The 17,454-nt window shown below is 37.7% G+C and overlaps 1 protein-coding gene across 3 annotated transcripts in view; it reads left to right on the forward strand.

Moving 5' to 3' along the window:
- ASPG (asparaginase) overlaps positions 1–17,454 on the forward strand; it is a 130,191-nt gene that overhangs the window by 60,745 nt on the left and 51,992 nt on the right. For all 3 annotated transcript variants that reach the window (XM_074213218.1, XM_074213220.1, XM_074213219.1), the window contains exons 8-11: positions 9,672–9,854; positions 10,780–10,893; positions 12,579–12,698; positions 16,285–16,380. In XM_074213218.1, coding sequence (XP_074069319.1) covers positions 9,672–9,854; positions 10,780–10,893; positions 12,579–12,698; positions 16,285–16,380 — 513 coding nt within the window. The remainder of the gene's footprint in view (positions 1–9,671; positions 9,855–10,779; positions 10,894–12,578; positions 12,699–16,284; positions 16,381–17,454) is intronic.

A 17,454-nucleotide genomic window follows, 5' to 3' on the forward strand; every position in this document is an offset into this window, starting at 1 on the left:
CAATATTTTTTCTTTTTTAAAAAATTTAATTTTTCCAATGAACAATATGTTTTCTTTTATATCATTGAAAATGAAAAGAAAGATAAATGTGACAAAAATGCATGGTCAGGCAAAATAAATTTTTGCATTGGCTCTTGTCCCAAAAAACTTATATCTCAGTCTTCACCCTGAGTTCACCTTTTTTTAGGAGAGCTTGCTTGTCAGTTTGCTTCATCACTGGTCTTCTGGAATCTTGGTTATTAATTGTATTGACCTGAGTTCTTGAGTCTTTCATAATTGTTTATCTTTAAAATGCTTTTACCATATAAATGGTAACTGTTTTGGGTCTATTCATTTCACTGTTATCCAAATCTTCCTGGTTTTCTCTGACACCACCCCTTTCTTCATTTCTTTTTTTTTTTTAGCATTCATTTTTGAAAATTTTGAGTTTGAAATTCTTTCTCCCTTTAGTTCCTTCCCCACCCATTGAGATTGTATGCAGTATGATACTTCTTATACCTGTGAAGTCATGTAAAAGATTTCTATATTAACCATGTTGCAAACAATAACAACAACAAAAAACTTCAAACTCTCAAGAAAAATAAAGTGAAAAATTTGCTTTAATCTCTACTCAGAATTCATCAGTTCTCTCTCTGGAGGTGAATAGCATTTTTCATCATGAATCCTTTGGAATTGTTATGGATCATTGTATTGATTAAAGTAGTTAAATCCTTTACACTTGATTAACTTTACAATATTGCTGTTACTTTTCTTTCATCAGATTCATTCCCCAATTCATTCTTCTATAGAAAGCTACCCTCTCAGTTTCTACTTTGTGGCCACCACAAAAAAAAAGTTGCTAAAAATATTTTTGTACATATAGGAATTTTTCTCCTCTTTCTTTGGTCTATTGAGGGATAATGGTATCACTGGGTCACTGTGCTCAACTGTTTGAAGGATTATTATGTTGAGAAAGGATTAGACTTGTTCTGTTTGACTTAAGAAAGTAGAACACCAATAAGCAGAAGTCACAATTGTAGGCTTGAAGTAAAGAGTAATATCTGAACAATTAAGACTCTCTCAAAGTGGAATGACTTGTCTTGGAATGTGGTAGGTTCCCTCTCTATGGAGATCTTTAAGCAGAGTCTGGGTGACAATTTAGCAACCCATATATTAGTGGGAATTCTTTTGTATGGGCTGTACTAGTTGATTTCTGAAGTCCCTTCCAGTTCTAAAAGTCTATGTGTGAATAGATGTGCTAAAAATTTATAGATTAAGTCAGCCTATAAATTAAGTCAGCAGTCTCCATTGAAGAGGGAAATAGTGAGTTGTTTAGAGATTGAAGAAAATTTACAGAGGCATCATTGACCCACTTAGGTTTTTAAAATATGTTTTGTGGTGAAAGCTTTTGTCTTTGTATCAGTTATTTCAAACAACTCCCCCCAAGCCCTGTCTTGTGACAAAGAAAAAATCAATTTGTCAAATACATTATCACACTGCTCAGATCTGACAACGTACATGGATTCCATTTTAGCCATGCTCCACCTCTCTGCTTTGTGAGAGTTGGGTTTTGTTGGTTCTACTTCAAGACCTTCATTACTTTTTTTTTTTTTAGGTTTTTGGAAGGCAAATGGAGTTAAGTGGCTTGCTCAAGGCCACGTGTCTGAGGCTAGATTTGAACTCAGGTACTCCTGCCTCCTGGGTCTGTGCTCTATCCACTGAACCACCTAGCCGCACCCCCTTCATTGCTTTTTTCAAACCATAAAGGACATATATAAAAAAGATGAAAACAAGGACAGGAAATAGAGGATGAATATCAAGGTTTATATTGTGAAAAGTATCAAATACAAGAGCACTCAGAATGAAATGACTTGACAATGAATGCTAAAGGCAAAAGAAAAAAGGTAGTATATGTGGGGTATTTTAAAAGTTCTGAGCAAAAGAAGATGATGATTTAAAAAATTAAAGGTTTATTTCTTAGAGTAGACGGAACAGTGATGATGGATAATGGAGAAAGCAGAATTATTTGATGCTCATTTTACTTATTTTTCTCATTTTGAAAAAAAAGAATTTCTTAGCTTAGATATATATAAAAGCAAGACAGGTTGCATGGTCTAGATGAGAACTGATTTCATTGGTATAGAGAGGATACCTTCTCTGTAGCATAGAGACATAGAGAGTTTTCTGGGTCCATTGAGATGTTAAATTGCTTGCCAGATCACACAACCATGCCACAGGCAGAACTTTTTCTTTTCTTGGGAGAATTCTGTTTGGATCATAACAAAACAAAAAAGGCCAATGGTGAATTGAAACCTAAAATAAATAAGGAGATAAAAGAGAATAAATTCCAGTAACAAGGCTGAATGAACTAAGTCTCAGGATGCTGAAAGAACTGGCAGATGTAACTGCTGGGCAGTTGACAGTTATTTCTGAAAGACTATATAGAAAGGAATAGGTGTCACAGGAATGAAGAAGTGTGTGTGTGAGATATTCCCCAAAAGAATGGGAGAGAACAAAGTGTACTAATTATACCAAGTATGCTTGGCTTCTAGTCTTGATAAAATTCTAGAACCATTTTTTTTTTTAGTTTTTGCAAGGCAAATGGGGTTAAGTGGCTTACCCAAGGTCACACAGCTAGGCAATTATTAAGTGTCTGAGGCCGGATTTAAATTCAGGTCCTCCTGACTCCAGGGCTGGTGCTCTATCTACTGTGCCACCTAGCTGCCCCTGGAATTATTTTTAAAGTTATAGTTAGATAACATTTCAAAAAATAAGTTATGGGTACAAAGACTAGTATGGTTTTTATAAAAAAAATGGCAGACTAACCTCATGTCCTTTTATTGTCACTGTTACCGAATTGGCAGATCAGGACAGTGCTGTAGATACAGTTTAACTAACTGAGTATAGCTAACAAAGCATCTGACAGAGTTGCATGCTGACCCTGCATACAATGTAAAATGAGGGCTAGATATAGTTGGGTGCTCAATTGACTGAACCAGAAGAGCCTTATTGGTGTTTCATCTAAATGGACTCTAGTGGACTTCCCTTGGGATCTGTTCTTGGTCTTATACTATTGTTTAATAATTTTATTAGTGACTAGAAGAAAGCCATAGATTATATGCTTGTCAGATATGTAGATGACACAAAGCTGGGAGGGAGTGCTAACATTGGGGACAGTCAGGATCCAAAAAGAAATTGAAATGGGAGGATGTTGTGCTCAATCAAGCAAAATGAAAGTCAGTAGAGGTAAGCATAAGGTCTGGTCTGCCTTGTGGGTTCAAAATGGCCTTTTGGGTCCTTCAGTAATGCAATACAAGTGAGCTACATCCATTTGGGGAAAGATTTGGGGATTTTAGTAGATTACACCAACTAGCAGCAAACTGTTGGAGATTAGGTCCATTAATAGAGACTTATCTATTCATATAGATTGCTGGGCTTGGCAGTAGGCTGGTTCAGCCTACATTCAGAGAACCATATATATGGTTCTAGGTGCTGTTGTTTATGACAGTGACAAGCAAGAAGCTAGAGAGCATTTAAATCTATTTAATTCAACAGGTAGTTGGCAAAAATTGGTGGAGGGAGCTGGGGATGTTTAGTCTGGATTAAGACTTTGGGAGAACATGGGTGTTGACTTCAAATTTTTGAAGGACTGTCATGGAGAAGAGGGATTAGAATTATTCTTTTTGGCTCCCAAAGATCTGAATTAGGAGAAAGGTGGATTTAAACTTGATGTAAGGAAAAGTATAATTGACTATTTTAGGATGCAGTGGATTTCTCCATCACCTAGGGCTGAAGACTGCTGTTGATGAAGGCTGTATAGTCTCTGAAATTTATCTAGGAGAAACTTTGATCAAGTATATATTTGACTAGAATCTGTTAGACATCTCTTTGCAACTTGTTCTATGAAATTGTGAAGTCTGCTTCTCACTGTAAAGACTCATTTCTAAGATGGTTTGAACAAAGATGGCAGTGGCTTATTTGGAAGTATTTGGTTATGATCTAAGTAATCAATCAATCCTGCCTTTTGTATGAGAATTGTTTTGAGGCAAGTCAAGGCAAAAGGGAGGATGGTGAGGGAAGATGATCAATAACAAACTCCTCCTTTCCTCAAATCAAAACTCTTCAGGGCACAGAAGGAGATAGGGAGTCTTAAGTATTAAGTCTTTTTTTTTTTTTTTTTAGGTTTTTGCAAGGCAAACGGGGTTAAGTGGCTTGTCCAAGGCCACACTGCTAGGTAATTATTAAGTGTCTGAGATCAGATTTGAACCCAGGTACTCCTGACTCCAGGGCTGGTGCTTTGTCCACTGTACCACCTAGCCGCCCCAAGTATTAAGTCTTAAGTATTGTTATCCCCATTTTTACAAATGAAGAAACTGAGTCTCAAAGCAATTAAGTGATTTCCCAGAGCCATACAGCTAAAGAAGATTGTACTGAGTTGGGAATCCAGCCTATACCTCTCCTGATTCCACTCCTGGTATCCTTTTCGTTATGCCTCATTGTCCATCATGGAGCAAAAGGCATCAGAGGCAATATGTGATCACAGAATATGGAATCTCTATATTGAATGGGCTCTTTAGATCAGCATAGAAAACCAGAACAGAAAAGTATTCTAGATCAGGCTTTCTTTGCCCAAGGTCATGAACTTGATTTTAAATATATTTATTTATATATATATATATATATATTATATAAAATATATGTTTCTCAGGTGAAAAATAAAAATCTGCTTATGACTCCTTAATTAAATAAATTATTCTTGGAATTTGATACTTCCTAAGGGTCGAGTAGACTAAGGGATTAAAAGGACTGTTTATTGGGACTGGCAGTTCTGGCCACCTAGGTAGGAGGCCTGGGTTCTCCAGGGGCCAACGTAGGGAGCTCACACTGTTCTGCTGATGAATATTTCTGTGTCCCTGTGTGCGGATTTATGGCTCATAAAAATATGTGCTGTCAGACTGAGCCCTGCAGAGCTTATCTGAGGTCGCTCAGCAGTAGTGGGCCTATCCCCCTCCAGGTTATTTTAATCACCAGGCTTTGCTGGGGGAGTGTGGGCTCCTGTTCTCAAAGGAGATATCAGTTTATAAATATGTCATCCTGGTGGCTGATGAGGTTAACCAACAGGGACACAAGGTTGAATGATCATGGATGTAGAAATGGGAGGGTCCTTAGAGGTCACTGAGTCCGAGCCCTGCAGTTTTGGGCTGCGGAATCAAAGGCCCAGAAGGAACAGTGAGACTTGTTCAATGTCATGCAAGTAGTAAAATCAACAGCAGAGCTGGGAATGAAAAGCAGGTTTTCTGACTTCAAATCCAGCACTGGTTTTCTCTGCTGAGCCTTCTCTGTTTTGGCCTATGTTCTGTGCTGCCTTCCCATAAGAATACACAAGTTCCCTTCTAGAAGGGAGGAGACAGCACAGATTTGGTGGAAAAAATGGTTTAGCATCAGGAACAAATGTGTATATATGATGCTGGGTAAGTAACTTCCCTTAATTCTGCATTGGTTTCGTATTTTTAAAATTATCAATCAATCAGCAATTATAATAATACCCAATCTATCTTACAGGATTATTATGAGGAAAGTACTTTGTGAGATTTTAAAATGCTTTGATGATGTGGTTTTTTAAAAAATAAAATAATGAAGCTTATATCTCTAGATTCCATCGTGGCTCCATGAACTTCCTGGTGCGGGCATTATCATTGCCAGGAGAGATCATAGTTCAACAGCAGTAAAATGCTTCCCTTTTTGGGTCAGAGTCAGGGCTGGAAATGGTTCTGCGTATACACTGAAGATATTTTGCTTTGGCCTAATGGACAGAGTGTGTTAGACTTGCGAATTAGGAAGATCCTGTCTTGAACATTTACTAAATATAACCCTAGACAAGTTGCCTAATCTCAACCTCCTTTCTTTATCTGTAAAATTGTATGTTCAGCTCTTAGCACGGTGCTCAGAAATTTCTGACTCCAAGGTTGTCCCTCTTTATTACTCCTACTCTACTCTGCTTCTCATCAGTTAATTAACATCTCACTAGTTAATTAACAGTAGTAATTGTTATCAGTAGTATTATTTAAATACTTCAAAACTTTGTAATTTCCTGAATGTGTCCTTCTTTCATCCATATGGATCACAGACCCTTAATTGTCTTCTTTTAAAAAAAATATTTATTTATTTAATGGTTTATTTATTTATTTTTACATTACTACAATAATCTTGTTGTGAAAGTTAACATACACCCCCCCCCCCAATGATAAATACTCCTCAAGAAAAATAAAGTGAGAGAGAAAAATATACTTCAGTCTGTGTTCAGATACCATCAGCTCTGTCTCTGGGATAGGTTGCATTCTTTATCTTAAGTCCATCAGAGAAGTAGCTTCAATATTTTTTTCCCACAGTTGCTATTGTTGCTGAATTTCTCTCTATTCTGTTCCTCTCTAGCTACATTTATTCTGTTCTCTTTCCTTTCTCCTCTTCCCTCCTTATAAGTGTGTTGTATCTGACTATCCTCTCCCATTGTTTTCCCTCTCTTTTATCACTTATACCTCTCCTCCCCTCCCCCCGTCCCCTTTCTCCCATCCCTTTCCCCTCCTTTTTCCTTTAGGTTAAGATAGATTTCTATACCCTAATTGAGTGTGTATGTTATTTCCTCTCTGAGTCATTTCCAATGAGAATGAAGGCTCACTTGTTCCTCCCACCCTTGCCTTCCTCCATTCCATGCTATTGCAAAAACTTTTTTGACTCTTTTATGTGAAATATCTTAGCCCATGCTACCTCTCCTTTTCTCCCAGTACTTTCCTTTATCACCCATTGACTCCCTCTTTATACTAAATTATACCATTATATTCAATCTCTCCTGTGCCTTGTCTATATATGCCCCTTCTAACTGCTCTTATAAATTCGAAAGTTCATATGAATTATCAGTATCTTCCTCTCAAGCAGGTATACATGCGGTTCAACATCATTAAATCCCTCATAACTTGCCCTTTCTGTCCACCCTCTCTATGTTTCACCTGAGTCCTGTACTTGAAGGTCAAACTTTATGTTCAATTCTGGTCATTTCAACAGGAAAGTTTAAGAATCCCTTATTTCACTGAATGTCCATCTTTTCCCCTGAAAGAGAATGTTCAGTTTTGCTGGGTAGTTGATTCTTGGTTGTAAACCAAGCTCTTTTTGCCTTCTGCAATATCATATTCCAAGCCTTATGAGCCCTTAATGTAGACATTGACAAATCCTGTGTAACCCTGAATATAGGTTCATGGTAGTAGAATTGTTTCTTTTCTGGCTTCTTGTAATATTTTCTCTTTGTCTTGGAGTCTTGAAATTTGGCTATAATATTCCTGGGAGTTTTTATTTTGGAATCTCTTTCAGAGGGTGATCAGTGGATTCTCTCAATTTCTATTTTACCCTCTGCTTCTAGGATATCAGGGCAATTTTGCTGAATTCTTTCTTGAGAAATGAAGTCTAGATTCTTTTCCTGGTCATGACTTTTAGGTAGTCCAATAATTTTAAAATCATCTCTCCTGGATCTGTTCTCCAGGTCAATTGTTTTTCCAGTGAGATATTTCACATTTTCTTCTAGTTTTTCATCCTTTTGGTTTTGTTTTATTGTTTCTAGATTTCTCACCAAGTCATCACCCTTAGCTCCACTCTACATTTGAAGGAGTTATTTACTTCAGAGAGCTTTCTTATCTCCTTTCCCATCTGGCCAGTTCTGCTTTTTAAGGCATTTTTCTCCCCATTTGCCTTTTGGGCTGTTTTTTCCATTTGACCTGAACTGGTTTTTAACATATTATATCTCCTTCACCAAGCTGCTGACTTGATTTTCATGATTTTCCTGCATCACTTTCATTTATCTTCTCAATTTTTCCACTACTTCCTCCACTTGCTGGAAGAGCCTGAACAACTCATTAAACTTATCAGGGTACCAGATCTAAATTGTAGAAAAGGGACTGATCTAAATAGGTAAAGGAAATTTCTCTTAGGAACTACTTATCCTGATGAATATGCATGCACATATAATACATTCATATACTCAACATGCATAAATACACACACACACACACACACACACACACACACACATATATATATATATATATATATATATATATATATATATATAAACACATATGTATACTGATTAATCACAACCTGATCTACACACACAGGTTTATATACACAACAACATACATGTACACACATATGTTCATATAAGCAAATATAGACCTGATTTTGAGTTTACATGTACAATTGACTCTAGTTGAGAAAGTGAGGCAGGTGACTTAGCACAGCACCCCCTCATTCAAATCCAATTTACATATATGCCATGGCATCATCTCTCTGATGTCATGATCTTTGAGAATGAAGTGTGTATATTACCATCATCATATATACATGTACAAGTAGACATGCATATATTGTACATGGATCGATCAGATCATGAGTTCAAATGTGGATATACAAATACATGTGTACATTTATATATATATATATTTATATAGAACAGATTGTCAGTTCATCAGTAAAAAAAATTATCTACAACTATATCTTCATGTATATATATATATATATTGTTGTGTGTGTGTGTGTGTATATATATATATATATATATATGTATGTATATATATGAATGACTTGGCCAAGGTCACATGTCTAACAAGTGTCCAAGGCTGGATTTGAACTCAGGTTCTCCTGACCCACTGTACCATCTAGCTCCCTGATTCACTTAACCCTTATTGCCTCACATCCTGGATCATCTCCAGTCATCCTGATTCAAATCTGGCCACTGGACCCATAAGACTGGTGATTTAGTACAGCATCCCCTCATTCAAATCCAATTCATGTGCTTTTCATTGCAAACTTCCCTGATGTCATAATCTTCTTTGAGAATGAAGGCCAAACATGATCACCCTCATATGAACATGTAAAAATATACATATCTATATATGTATATTTAGATCAGGTTGTGAGTTCATATGTAGATATATAAATATACATGTATATATATATCAGATTTTGAGATCATCAATGTAACGAGTTTCTAGCAACTATATATGTGTGTTTATATGTGTTAAGGAAGCTTTAAAGTTACTATGTACATGTATATGTCTTTATCTTATTGATATCTTTGGTTTTTATATTGTCTTATTTTCTGAATATATTCAACCCACTCCTTTAACCTAGTGAACCATCTTTTATAAGCATGATTAAGAGAAAGAGAAAAAAAATCTACAAAACAACATTTCATTACTATGTGCCTGACAGTATATGCAGTTAAGCCCCTTACCTTAGCAAAGAAAAGAATGAGATTATTTTCTTAAGTCTTCAGGCCCTAGTTGGTCATTATAATTACATGTATAGCTTTTTAAAGAAATTTTATTATAGATCTTTTCTTTCACTAGTCTTTAGAAAAGTGCCATGAGAGAGGCAGGACCTAGGTAGTATTATTATTATCCTTGTTATTGTTATCATCATCATCATCATCATCATCATCATCATCATCCTTCTCATTTAATGGAATGTCCAGTGAGAACAGGCAGGGTTGTTCCAAATTATTCAGTACATTGGTGATCAGGGTGAACTTAGAAATCTGGCTTCCTGACATAACCTGGGCCTCTTCATGTTATATTAAACCTTTAGTTTTACTTTTTTTTCTTCTTTGGTATTATTCACTGATCATTCTGGCTTTCTCCTGGTAGGTGAGGGCCTTCCTACAGCCTCCCATGAAGGGAGTAGTGATGGAGACTTTTGGCACAGGCAATGGACCAACCAACCCTGAATTGCTTTGGGAGCTGAAGAAGGCCACAGAAAGGGGAATGGTCATTATCAACTGTACCCACTGCTTACAGGGTTCTGTGACCTCAGACTACGCAGCTGGCATGGTGAGGGAAGGTTAAATTGGGGGTAGAGCCAAGATTGGTTGTATGTGATTTTCTGTCCAGAATTACAGTTTGGGGACTGGCCAACTGGCTCAAAAATATTTCCTGAGACTGAAGTCAAGTTATGCTCAGGAAAGGATCTATTGATATTGCTTGTGGATTACCAGGATGGGAAGTTCTCAGAATATAGAATATTAGAACATTTTTTAAAGTGAAAGGTAATTGCTTTTTATAGTATAAAGAGGAAGATAGGGCAATAAGGCTATCTGAAACTTTTGTTCATGTACTTTTGCTGTTAACAAAGGGCTAGGATGCTAACACTGAAGATATTTACAGAGCTAAACTTTTTTTTTATATACATGCATCCATTTTTTTTCCATTTAGAACAGAAAACATGGAATATAAGATCCACAAAGGAATTTAGGGTTCATTTTGTCCAACTTCCTTATTTTCCATACAAGGAAACTGAGGACAAGGGAGAGGAAAGAACCTTGAGTTAGGTTACAATGCCTTACTGGCAGGGTTAGGATTAGAATCAAGGCTACCTGGCTCAGTTTGGGTGTCTTCTTCTCACACATTGCAAACATATCACTCATTCTTTTATTCCTTACTTGTTCTTTGACTCCTCCATCCCCCACATGACTCTTTCCTTTCTTCTTTCTCAATACCACAGAATCCTCACATTCCTAGTTTAGAGTCAGACTGAGTGAAGGGTGCTTACAGTTTTTCAAGCATGACTGGTCATTGTGTGAGTGATGTTTTTCTATTTCAGCAATACTAGCATTAGCCATTTGGACTCTGAGCTGAGATACAGAACATTTTTAGGGGTAGGAGGTAGGGAAATAGGTAATGGCCAGTCTTAGGGATCAGGGTAACCGAAGGGTGTACAGGATGTCTTTCTAACCTTATCTCTCTTTGTTCTTTATAGGCTTTATCGGGTATTGGCATCATCTCTGGATCTGATATGACATCTGAGGCAGCTCTGGCCAAGCTCTCTTATGTGTTGGGCCGAGATGACCTCAGTCTAGAGGACAAGAAGAAGGTAAATATCTAGTTGGCTTGTAGGCTCATATATATTTATGTGTGTGTGTGTGTGTGTGTGTGTGTGTGTGTTCATGTACACACATGTCTGAGAATATATGTATACATGAATTTGAATGGACTGGTGTCCATATGGTTTTATGAATGAATATGTAATTGGTTATAAGAAATCCACCCAAGCCAAAAAGCTCAGGATCTCACCAGCTTAATCCAAACCTGATCAAGGATTTTCTCCATAACATTCATAGCAAGTGGTCATTTGGCCTTAGACTGGATGACCTCTAATGATGAGGAGCTAATTCTCTCTCTCTCTCTCTCTCTCTCTCTCTCTCTCTCTCTCTCTCTCTCTCTCTCTCTTTTGGTTTTAATTTTTGGCAAGGCAATAGGGTTAAGTGACTTGCCTAAGGTCACACAGGTAATTATTAAGTATCTGAGACTGGATTTGAACTCAGGTCTGACTGACTCTAGAGCCAGTGCTCTATCCACCATGCCACCTAGCTGTCCCTAGCCAATTGTCTCTTGATAGTATACTCTACTTTGTTGTAGAACTAATGATTCAAAAGTTTTCCTTTATAATAAGCTTTAAAATATCTATCTAGAATATCCACCCATTGTTTCTTGTTCTGCTCCCTGGTGTTCCTTCTCTATTAGTGGTTAACAGATAGCATATTAAATACTTTATGTATGTTTAGGGGGTCTTGACTGTCTGCTGTCCATGTGTGTATTTCTCCTTTTGTTTTTGCTATGTTTGTGTATTTCTGAATATTTCTATTTTGTGTAGATTTCTATTTTTGTATTTCTATGCAAGAGTACTTGGGGGCAGGAGAATAGGTCTTATATAGCAGTTACCACTTGAGCAAGCCTTGAAGAAAGGCAGGGGTTTTCTATCAGACACAAATGAAAAAGGAATATATTCTCAACATGAAGGAAAACCTATGGAAATGCAAGCAGATTAGAGATGCAATTTGTGATATTCAAATCCAATAGAAATCAATGATTTAACATGTCAGTCAAAAAAGTTAGATGGATAGTTTTTATAGAATCCCTAATGTGGGAGGTGAGAATCTTGCTTTTCTCCACTCTGAGCAGATCACCTCTGAAAAATTGTGTCCAGTTATGAATGCTGTAGTTTGGGGAAGGATATTTATTGAGAGGATGAGAGTTCTGTGAAGAAGATAGAAACAGGGATGTTTAGGTTAGAAAAGGGATAGAGGATGATGAAGCATTGTTTTCTTTCAGTAACTGAAAGGGTATCATGGGAAGAAGGATCTTACTTATTCTTTTTGATCTGTGGGACCATGGATTGTCTCAGGAGCATAAAGGACAACTCTTTTTTTTTTTTTTTTTTTTTTTTAGATTTTTTGCAAGGCAAATGGGGTTAAGTGGCTTGCCCAAGGCCACACAGCTAGGTTATTATTAAGTGTCTGAGACAGGATTTGAACCCAGGTACTCCTGACTCCAAGGCTGGTGCTTTATCCACTACGCCACTTAGCCACCCCTAAAGGACAGCTCTTAACAGAACTGTCCCAAAGTAGAATGAAATGAGTAACTTCTGGAGACAGATGACTCCCCTCAATGCATGTCCTTGAAATGGGCTGTTGGGAGGAGTGATTCCAGTTTGGGTCTGGGTTGGATGAGAAATTTCTAAGATCCTTTGATTCTTGGAAACATTTCCTCTTCTTCCAGCTTCTGACCAAGAACTTGAGGGGGGAGATGACTCCCCTGCCTAAAGATGTTCAGGTCTCACTTCGGGATAGCAAGTTTGTCCAGCTTATTGCCAGCCTTCTCTACCTGAACTGCAGCCAGGTGAGTGCTCATCTTTGACTGACACCAGAGACTTTACAGACTGTCTTATCCAGCCATTCCTAGGAACTGAACAACTCTGTCGCTCTAGGGAAGAAAGCCTTCCTTTCTGTCTGGTAGAATTGGCATTTAGTTCATCCCCTTTCCTTATACCCCCGCCAATAACAAAGAATAAAAAATAAAGGGGAAAAGGGGCTCAATAAAATTACTCCAAATATCTAATGTTTTTCAAAGTTATTTTCCTTTTCACTATTGTGGTCCTGAATAATTCCTCCTGGTTTTGCTCACTTTACTCTGGGTCAATTCATACAAGTCTTCCCAAATTGTCCTGAATTCCTCATTTCTTCCCATTCAGTAATATTCCATTTCACTCACAAATTATGATCTATCCAGCCATTTCTCTAGATGATGGACACCTACTGTGTTTCCATTTTTTTTGTTATCACAAAAGCTACTGCTATAAATACATATTTTTGCATGTATCTTTCTTTCACTCTTTTTCCTTCCTTGGTATAGAAACCCTAATTCAGTTTCTCAATTGAATAAGTTTCCTGAATTGATGGAATATGCATAGTGAACTAAACTTTAAAAAGAATCTTAGAATATTTGAGCTGGAAGAGACGTTCTGAAGATCTACTGGTTTGGTGGAGTCAAACTGGCATAAAACCCAGAAACCTGAAAAGCTCACAGTGACTTAGAAAACCACAAATTAACATTTATCTATGTTTTATTATATTTTTACTTATTTTATTAGATGTTTCTCAATTGCATTTTTTAAAAAAAGTTAGGCTAATTAGGGTTGAGTGACTTAATCAGGGTCACACAGTTAGTGTCAAGTGTCTGAGACTGGATTTGAACTCAGGACCTCCTAATTTCAGGCTGGTGCTGTGCTACTTAACTGCCCCTCAACTGTACTTAATCTGATTTGGCATCATTAGGAGTTTTGTGTGCCTTTAGTCTGACCGGACTTTATTTTATCCAGTTCCTTTGCTTTACAGATAAAGAAATTAAGTCCCTTGGTAGGGGGAAGGAGGTCTTGCTTTATTTAAATCCCATAATGAGTCATTGATATAATTGGGACTAGTACTCAGTCATTTGAATTCTCCTTGATGTATAACCCCAGGCTCATCCTACTATATCCACTCTTCTCCTTCCCTAGCTGGATATTTGAGAAAAGAATATGAGCCAGGGGATTTACAGCAAGCAATCTGGAATCCCTGGAAGTGTTGGCTCAGTCTTTCACCCCATTTTCCTGGGTGGATAAGACTCTTGTCACTGAGCTTTCTTCTTCCTGTATTTTTCCCTTTTGGGTGATGAATGATTGAATGAATGAATGCATGCACAAATGAATGAATGACAGAAGCATTATAGGGTAATTACTCATATTTGAACACTGCTAAATATTGGGGAAATGACAAGTCCTGGTAGTTTTTACCCAACTCACATTTTGAAAAAAAGGAGACAAAGACCTTTAGGTGATATGTTCATTTCTAGATTGAATACTGTGGATCAGAAGAGGAAAGATTTGTGTTTTGGGGTTTACCTTTGTAGGACTTGCTTAGAACTGTATAAAGAAAGCAAGCTGGCTTGGGTATCAGAGGACCTAAATGCAAATCCTGGTACTGCCACCTAATATTTTTGTGGCATTTGGCAAAGCAGTGATCTTCCCTGTGCCATTACTGACTCATCTGTAAAGGGAAGGGTTGGACTAGCTTGCTAGTACCACTCTCTGCTCTTTCTATGGATGAATACATATATTACCAAGAACATGTTGACAAGCTGAATTGCTAGATTCTCTGAGTTCCTGCTCTGGAAACCTCCTTGCCATTAAGGATTGTTCTTTTCTTTGTTTTTATATCCCTGGTATATTATTTGTCACATAGTAGGTGGTTTTTTAATGCTCATTGATACTCCTCTTCACACACATTAATTTGGTCATGTATATATAATGTGTCCTCAAAAATCTTTGTACCATGGAGGGCCAGCAAAGGCTCCCTCAGCATTAATTGATGCTTGCCTGTGGTAGATTGCCAGATGAAAGGTGCCATTGATGTCCACTGTGTTATTATGACTTCAGTTATTAGCTACTCTTTAATAGAGAGTGGGACTCATGATGCTTTCATTAACTTTGTAATCAAGGTTGGGTTATGGGAGTTTGATGCAGGTGGTTGAGAATGGTGAATGGGCAAGGATCTGTGCCAGTCTGTCTTATGGCATCTTATTTCCTGTATTTGCCCCAACATTCCCACAGAAGGATCTAAGATGTGACTGGCAAAGTCTCTGACCACAGAATTTCAGAACCACAGAATGTCACAATTGAAAGGCACCACCATGGCTATCTCAGCTACTTCCACTCATAACTGTAAAAAAGAATCCTCCTCCTTGCAACACATCTGATGACTGGACATTTGGCCTCTGCTTGAGGCCTTCTAGGAGGGGAATCCTGCCACTTCCCAAGGCAGTTCATTGGCTTTGGAGAAGTCTTGATTGTTTGGAAGTTTTTTTCTGATGTTAAGCTTCACTTTGCTCTTTGCAACTTTGAACAATTGTTACTAGTTCTGCTCTCAGTGACTAAGTAGAAAAGGACTGAGCCCTCTTCCACTGGATAATCTTTCAAATCCTTTTCAAGGCTTCTATATTTCCCCTTAGTTCTTGTTTTTTCAGATAAAATATCCTCAGTCATTTCTGATGATTCTCGTATAGCATGTACTTGGTGGAGATTTTCCATTATGCTTGTTGTTTTGGCTTTGAGGAGCCTAAGGAGTAGTAAATGGGATGATTGTTCCTATGATTATTACTACATAAAGAAAAACATCATGACATAGGGGAAAATACCCTGCATAAGGGAGCTAGAAGATCCCGGATAGAATTCTAGGACCTCCACTTTATAACTGTTGAAACTTTGGACAAATCACTTAACCTTTCTGATTCTTAATTTCTCTATCTGTAAAAACAGGTTAATGAAAAGAAAACTTTTATAACAGAGATTTGCAGTTTTAGATACAATCATCCATCTTTTTTTGTCCTTACATTTTGTTTGGTGTTGTCAAATTTAGCATCAATAGAAATAAAATTTTAAAATTCACTTGGATATCCCATTGTATGTATCTCATGGGGTTGTTGTGAGAAAAGTGCCACACAACTCTTAATGGATGAAAGAAGTGTGAGTCATAGTTTGCTGTGTGCACTTAACAAAATACTTTAGTTTTGCCATCTTATTTGAACTTTTAGGTTACTGTAAGGTAATCTGTATGGGGCACAATGTCTTGACTAGTCTTTTTGACTCTGGAATTCATACTCTTTCCTTATCCCAGAGAATGCCAGAGCTATAAGGAATTGTTAGAGTTCCTTTAGTCCCCCCTTCTCATGTTGCAGGTGGAGAAGCTGAGGTTCATGAAGAGGGAGTCTTTCTTAAGCTGTCAAAATGAGGCCAGTGCCAGAGATGGGATTCAAATGCAGATCTTCAAGTTTCAAGTGCATTGTCTTTCCCACTATACTACCTTGTTATCTTGTCTTTTTGCTTGTCAGGGGTGCTGGTATAAGGGTTGCTGAGCAGTGACTTGGGGTGCAGTGATCTTTTTATTCCTAGGACCTTGATGCAGTAAGAGACTCTCTGACTCCTACCTTGGCCTGTGCTGCAGCCCGAATGGGGGATTTGGAGACCCTGGAAGCCATTGTTGAACTGGTGAGCCTACCCTTTGGCCTTCAGCTTTCCCTCACTTTCTGTCCCTACTCTCAGTACCTGAGTATGAAGGCACCTTTAGAGACATTGAGGGTGCCCATGGAAGGACCTGAGAGAGCATCTAGTTTGAATTCTTTTATTATATAATGAAACTAAGTCCCAGGGAGGGAAGGGGACTTATTCAAAGTCACACAATCAATCAGTGGTAGAATTCTGGGAGTAGGCCCCAGGTCAGGAATTTTCTTAGTGTATTACTGGGAAACTACTATCATCAATGTAGATGAATTAAGGACCTATTTTTTTAAGCTCCTGGGATCAATCAACTCAATCCTTCAGACTTTAGCATCTGATATTATGAGAGAAAGATAACATACATAGATACTTAAGAAGATAACTAAGATAATTAAAGGTATCCCTAGATAGGGATTCTCAATCTCAGTTGGCTTGCCCTACTAGATTATGAGTTCCATGATGGTGGGAACCATCTCATCAGATCATATAATCTGGATATGGTAGAGTTAGAAGAAGCTTTGAAGTCCAGACTTTTTTTTTTTAAGGTTTTTGCAAGGCAAATGGGGTTAAGTGGCTTGCCCAAGGCCACACAGCTAGGTAATTATTAAGTGTCTGAGACTGGATTTGAACCCAGGTACTCTTGACTCCAAGGCTGGTGCTTTATCCACTACGCCACCTAGCTGCCCCTGAAGTCCAGACTTTTCCCCAGTGTATGAATCTCCTCCATAGCTCTTTTGATGGATAGTCTTCCAACTTCCATTTGATGATTTCCCTAATGATCAAAACTGTCCAAGAGAGCAATGAACAGCCTCAGTAGGAGTGAATTACTTAACCTTGGAGATTTTCAGGTGGAGACTGGATGACCACTTGTTGGGGATGTTGGAGAGAGGGGTCTTTGTTTAGTATATCCCAGACAAAATGGTGCTCACTGAACAAAGATTATTAAGCATCTACCATGTACCAAGCTCTGATCTTTACTGTTACAGTAGTCTCTCAATTGGGGTAAAGGGGCTCAACCAATCATTCAATGAAGTATTTTTTGTGTATGTTTTACTGTGCTGATTT

The sequence above is a fragment of the Macrotis lagotis genome, chromosome 1 (assembly GCF_037893015.1).
Source record: "Macrotis lagotis isolate mMagLag1 chromosome 1, bilby.v1.9.chrom.fasta, whole genome shotgun sequence".
Taxonomy (NCBI): Eukaryota; Metazoa; Chordata; class Mammalia; order Peramelemorphia; family Peramelidae; genus Macrotis; species Macrotis lagotis.